Below are 7091 nucleotides of genomic sequence, written 5' to 3'. Positions count from 1 at the left end.
TACATTTGCTGGAGAATAAGCATTAGACTGGACAGATTGCTTTGCAAATGCAGACGCATCACATCCCTCTTATTTTTCAGCTTTCAGGTTAAAAAAAAAAATTATAAACTGCATGTCTTTAGTTTCTATTTAATCATGTTCTCGTGCTTCCTAAGCTTAAATAATGCTCCTGGCAGTAGCACATACCACTCAATCCATATTTTCCTACACTCTGCTTATGATTAAGGACTTACAAAAACTGTTCTTCAGCATTAATAGATGTCACTAGCAAAAGTGTCCAGAGGCATCATATTAATCATTATGTCTTCTCACTTTGCTTCATTTTTTTAAGTGAATTATTATTCTGGTTCTGTTCCCTATCAAACCAGAGTAGTCTCAAGGATATAAATTAGGCATCCTGGGCACATCAACAAAAAAAGAAAAATTCAAGTTCTTAGTACATTAAAACACAGTAACGATTGAGAACATTTCTTCTTTTCTAAAACACCCTTTAATTGGAGAGTTTATAGACATTAGTGACTGTATTACTGAGACACTTTAATTTCAGATACTATAGACCTTTGCTAACAAGGGAACAAAATAGGTTAAGAAGTTTATCATTTAAACAATAAGTTGTCCTGCCATTTCAGCAGCTGTTTCAGCAATTTTCTCTGCCAACTCATCAGCCAATATTACTCTAACTGTATTCCAGGGCTTTTAGTAGCTATAAAAGCTAAACTTCGGTTGTGCAGATCATTATACTTGAAGACATACTGGCTTCTAGGTGGCCAGGAAGAAAGGATCATCTACTAAATACGAAGATAATTCCATTTACACTAAGGAAATAAACAATTTAATTTCTTTGAACTTATGTTAGAACGAAGAAAATCAAAACTTGAAGATGAAGCAGCCAAACTCTCCCCTGCTCCAGTAGTATTCAAAAGGAGAAAGGATGTAAGAATTAGAGCATAGCACGTTGGTAGGAAAACAATTGCTGAAGAAGGAAACAGTGACTCCGAGTGCACAAGCACAGAACTTACATAAATGCCTAAGAATTCTGACATTATTCTTTAAAAAAAACCCGCACATTATTATAAAATCCAGTATGTGACTTCCAGAAAAGAAACAAACAAAAATTAGAGGGGAAAAAAAAAACCCACAACCCACTATAGTCCCCCACTACTTAAAATGGAAATGAGCTAAATGAGTTCATTTAGAAAGATTTTTAGAAACACACAACAGGAGATCTGCCCCAAAAGGAAGACTTTAATTTTATATGACTTCCATTATTTGATTACAGTAAGTACTCCATAACCACTTATATGTTAAGAGCATCCTGGCTTAACAGTGTAGACAGATTGAAGAGGGCTCTCACTGAAATTAGACACAGAGCATGAAGGCTCATATTTTAAACAATTTATTCCCTGACAACTGAACGCAAGACATGAAAAATTGTTGGCATTTTTACTACAGGAAGTTAGAAATGGAATTGCTATGATAGACCAGCTTATTTAGCATTCTGATTTCACAAATCTACTGCAACAGGTAACAACCAACACTGAACAGCATGGCTTGTAACAGAGATCAAAATTTCCAATCTGCACCCTGTCCCTAAATACTTAATCGTTACCAAGAGAGTAATGAAAAATTTTAAAAATCAGTAAATTTCAAGGAAATTACAGCAGTATTCATAATATATTATAGTCCCAAAGTATGAGGACTTTCCTTTATACAGACTGCCAGATTCCAGCTATTGGAGGCTCACATAACTACCGAAGCATCTCATGAAGATTTACAGAAGGAAAACCAAATAGAAATAATGATCTAATAATTTTGTAACCATGCAGTTAAAGCTAGTCTCTTTTTGTGTATTACGAAATGTGGTATTTCCAGTGATCTGAAAGATCCTTCCGCACTGTAAAGGGTAAGCATCAACAGCAGCACACAATTCATATTTTAGAAGATATCAGAAGGAGCTCAGTAGTACTGTTTGTAAGTGTAAATAAATGGGTTTAGTATCATAAATATTAGCAAAGAATGAGAAATAAACTGAAGGGCATACAGAAGTATAAAGTAAAAAACTCAAGAGGAAAAGTGCATTAGAAATTAAGAAATGAAAAGAAAACCACCCTCTGAAGGCTTAAAGCAGAAATATGAAAAGGCTGCAGTCCAGAGAACAGAGATCAGGGTTTGCTGGCTTTCTTCAACTAATTCATCTCAGTGAAGTGTAAACACCACCTGCCTGGAACCTTGCTCATTCTATTCAATAATACATGCCAATTACTCCCAATAAATTAATTTTTGATAACCCACTTCTGCTCATATGAAGGCTCTTAGATTATGTAAGTCTTTTAAGTCAAAGCAGCACCTCTTTAAAATGAAATGTTTTTCAATGCACATGTGTTGTTTACTAGATGAAGCTACACAAACCCAGGAGACTTGAGAAGTGAAACAGCAGAAAATGGATCAGAATATGAACTTAAATCTCATTGTGACTGTGCTTTGATTGAATAAATTGCAACTGATGGGGTGGATTCTTGAGTAGATGATGAGGGCTTGCCCTGTGACCGAAACAAACATCGTAAAGAACATTCAAGATAGAAAGATAATTTTCAATTTTAAATCAATGTTAGAACCATCCAAAATATCTCACACTCTCCCTCCCCACTGCCAAAGTTAAAGAAAATTTCTCAGGGTGTAACCGTAAAATCAGAGTGAAAGAATTAGAGAGTGAACTAAAAATATTACTCAAAATACAGTAATTAATTCTAATAACATTAAAAAAATTAAACAAAATACACACATGCAAGAAACTGCATCTAAAAATCTATGCTAGAGGAAAATGCACAGTTATTCCCAGTCCATGATCTGCCTATCATCAGGCTTTTGCATCTCAGTATTACAGCAGTCCCTTTTCTTGATACCGAAAGCTCAATGAATCTGATGCAAAGTTAGGAGTAATAGGAAGACTCCAATTAAGTTAGTATCTTTACAAAAGTCCTTTCTGAAATGCAGTATTATATAAATTGTGAATACTGCAATGCACTGGAATGAAGTTCAAAGTTAACAGTGATTCCAGTAACTAGCATATTATACTGAAGACATGGGACTTTTGAATTAGTCTCCTGTTTGTATCCTACAATACACTTCCTTACATTTATTTAAATGGTGTGTACACTAACACCAAAGTGCTAAGATTCAGTGTAATCAAATTCAGCATTAAGTTGTGAATAACCAATCTTCAATTAGCCTATCAGTGGTATTAAGAAACTATAGTAGCTGCAGGGTTATTTTAATAACTGAGTCCCTACTTACATAAGGTACACTTACAACAGTGGAAAAATTCAGATTAAAAAAATATACATATATGCAACAATTACATACTGTACAGAGGTCTTTGTACTGTAACTTCTGAAATTTGGTGTCTGTGTTTCCTGCACACAGCTCCACATATCCAAGGACTACTTGAAACACAGTGTTGTGAATTGCTTGAGTGAAGTGCATATGTAACTGGTCCATTGCTGTCTGAAAGAAAAGGAATAACAAAATCAAATAGTAAAATTCAATTTGCCATATGCCATCATCTTTTAATGTCTTTTCAGTAGTCAACACAGGTGAATGTAAGTATGGCCTCAAAAATATCAAACATAGGACTTGGCAATATTACAATATGGTAACATAAAAGAGTTCAGGTATCACCATGAAAATCAGTTTCCCTTGCCATTCTCCCTCTGTAAATCATCATTTTTTTGACATCATCAGTAGTAAATATTAATTTTACATCTATATAATATATTTAATTATAGAATTTACTCATTCATTCATTTACCCTCTCAATCATTGATGAATGTGTCAAAAAAAAAAATTAGTTGAGAACAGTGCTGGTTTTCTCACTGGAAACACTTCCAACTAAACCAGAAATATTTCCTTTGGAATTAATAAAACTAAAACCACACTTACAAAGTCTTAAAACAACCCACTCACCAAACCGAGTTCTTCCTTGAAGAATATAAAGTAGGATTAAGTGTTACAGAAAGGCATGCACATCATCAATAAATTTCTTACAAAAACTGTCTTTCCAATAAAAAAAATTACATCTGTTTAAGAAAACTTACTTTTTCCAGAAAAACAAGTATCAGTACATGTACTGAACACTAATGACTATATAAGTTTTGCCATAACCATGCGTTAGTTTCAGGTCAGACTGTTTCTTGAGTTATCCTATTGATCCTTTGTTAATAAACCATACATAACTTTAGTCCATTTCAGAAAATGAAATTTCTCACTGTTTCAACATATGCTAATAATTGATAAATACAGTATGTAAGAATTGATTAAAAAATTATTTGATATAGCAGAAAGCAGTTATCAGATCCTGCAGATTTGAAAATGTTCAGTTTCACTACTTGCTATTTGATATTCTTAGCTACTGACAAGAGCTGAGAACTCAGTCACCCCCATAAGAAATGAAGTAATTCTGCTTCAATCCTATCACAAACAACCAATCTTCTGTAACCGGTCCTAACTTGAATTAGTCAAAGAAAACAGAATGATAAATGAAAATATGAAAAGTACTGAAGACACTGAAGGTTCTTGTCATTTTGTTTAATGAGAAGGGGTCAAAATGAGAGATATTTCAATAATGATGCAACTAAATTCTTTTCAGGAGAAGTTCAAAATACATACTTTAATAATAGTAAAAAGAATGTCAAAAACAAGTCACACTATCATGACAATCGCACAGGCAAAATCATGCAGTAACAAATAATACTTTTTTTTGTTCAGAAACTTCATCCCTCTCCAACAAAAAAAATCTGCCTTTCTCAACATATGCACTAGACTTCGGAGAAGTGAATGCATTATATCTACTTTTGTTCAGTAAATAAAGAAATTGCATACAATGCACTGACAAAGGAAAAGTCTAATTAATGTTCTCCCCTGATTTTAAGTTTCAGTCTTTAGGCACTCCAATAATTCTGCACATTGGCAAAGTATGGGAAGAGAAATCCATTCCTATCCTATTGCAGAACTACACTGTTATCACAGTCAAGCCACAGAAAAAGAACTCAAGTTTGCTAGAAAAGTTCTAATTAGAAAGAAACAAAAAACAAACAAAAACTTAAAAACAAACCCAAAAAAGGCATTCTCATGTCAGACACAGTTCTGAATACTGGGAAACAACATTAAAAAAATCCAAGCATAATAAAGCACAAACGGGATTCGTGTCCTTTATTCATCAGGGGACAGGCACTTTGATGTGATCTTTAGCACCTAAGGCTTTCTGGAGGAATCTCTTCTCTAAGTAAAACATCATTGCTAGACTGGCACCACCATGTTCAGCCTCACTATGTTATGAACACTGGTCATTGACAAATGATGCCTCCAGGGCTTTCTTGTCTCCTTACCCCCCTTTACTTCACAGGAGCTTGGTACTAGCTCTCACACTTCATATCTGCTTCAGAAGGAAATGAGTTCACTGCCTTCCCAGAGAAACCATCCTAAGCCTCAAGGCAGTGCACCAACAGAAGAGAACAGCATCCTATCGGAGAGTTTAGACCTCCTCCAGTTTACGTTAAAAAGGTTCCAGGCACACACAGATAGAACTTTTAGGACATGTCCACAGTATAGGTTTGACATGCCTTGTATCATATTTTGTTACCAAAAAAAAATCTCCTCACGTCTTCACTCCTGTCGTATTTGAGTACAATATAAAACGAGAATGCACATGTAAAGGTATAGGTTGTGCACAACTCAGTAACACAGACCCATCTACAACAAAATAGAACTTATATGCCCGAATACAATTAATAATGCAAATAGCATTATAAACAGAGCTGAAATATGGAACTGTTACAATTATACCATGTCCAAAAAGGTACATGTTACAATAATACACCATTAATCTTTAGCAAGTATCGTTAAATTGCTTGAGTATTATAAAAGCCTTTGTATACTCAGCAAGATTCATCAGCATTAGTGTGCTGGTGTTGGCTGGGATAGAGTTAATTTTCTGCATACTAGCTAGCATGTGGCTATGGTTTGGATTTGTGCTGGAAGCAGCGTCGATAACAGCAGGATGTTGTCGTTACTGCTGAGCAGTGCTCACACAGAGTCCTGCTCCTCACCTCACCCCACCCGCGAGGAGGCTGGGGATGCACAAGGAGTTGGGAGGGGACACAGCCGGGACAGCTGACCCCAACTGACCCAAGGGATATTCCATACCATATGGCGTCATGCTCAGCATGTAAAGCTGGGGGAAGGAGGAGGAAGGGGGGACATTCAGAGCGATGGCATTTGTATTCCAAAGTCACCGTTACGAGTGATGGAGCTCTGCTTTCCTGAGATGGCTGCACTCCTGCCTGCCCATGGGAAACAGTGAATGAATTCCTTGTTTTGCTTTGCTTGCAGCTTTTGCTTTACCTATTAAACCGTCTTTATCTCAACCCACAAGTTTTCTCACTGTTACCCTTCTGATTCTCTCTCCATCCCACTGGGGGGGAGTGAGAGAGCGGCTGTGTGGGGCTTAGGTGCCGGCTGGGATTAAACCATGACAATTAGGAAAATAAATTTCCATCACAGTACTCAAAGCTTCACACTGTTACACCACTGTTCTTTGTGCCTTACTCCAAAGATGAGTACTAACCTGTGTTTTTCCAAGCAGCCTGTAAGCCTGCTTTTGTATAATGACTGATATCAAAGTTCTTGCATATTTTGGAGAGTGCTACATCCAATTGCTCCTAAATAAATGAAAGAAAAAAAGAAAAAAAAAAAAAAGTGTTAAACACTAAATAAAAACAGGCCAAGTAATACATTACTTAAACAACAGCAAGCGAGTAAAAGATGTTTATTTAAACAATTTGATAATTATGCTTGTAAAATAGCCAAGACTGTACATTACCAGACTATTCTGAGGTGCTCAAATGTTACTTCTTGCAGTCTGAAGTACTTCAGTCTGAAATCTCTCAGCCAAACAGTTCCACTGTCTCCAAGAACAAGCACAGTAAAAAGTACACCACTTTGCTGAAGTCAAATTCAAAGTGATGTTTACTTTGAGAAAGTCTAGCACCCCAATATGGGAGAGCTGGGATTTCTAACTTGGTCTGCTCCCACTC

The 7091-nt window shown here is 35.9% G+C and overlaps 1 protein-coding gene across 1 annotated transcript in view; it reads right to left on the bottom strand.

Annotated features, from left to right (window-relative positions):
* Window positions 1-3359: 3359 nt before the first annotated feature.
* LOC104159807 (coiled-coil domain-containing protein 132-like) overlaps window positions 3360-7091 on the bottom strand; it is a gene marked incomplete at its 3' end in the record, with an annotated part of 24355 nt that continues 20623 nt past the window's right edge. The window contains 3 exon segments of the mRNA XM_009697811.1: window positions 3360-3504; window positions 6623-6653; window positions 6655-6716. Of these exon segments, the coding sequence (XP_009696113.1) occupies window positions 3360-3504; window positions 6623-6653; window positions 6655-6716 (238 nt within the window).

Source organism: Cariama cristata, unplaced genomic scaffold (genome assembly GCF_000690535.1).
Source record: "Cariama cristata isolate BGI_N322 unplaced genomic scaffold, ASM69053v1 scaffold13863, whole genome shotgun sequence".
Lineage (NCBI taxonomy): Eukaryota > Metazoa > Chordata > Aves > Cariamiformes > Cariamidae > Cariama > Cariama cristata.
The sequence above is the reverse complement of the archived record's forward strand: the minus strand, read 5'-3'. Positions and strand labels throughout refer to the sequence as shown.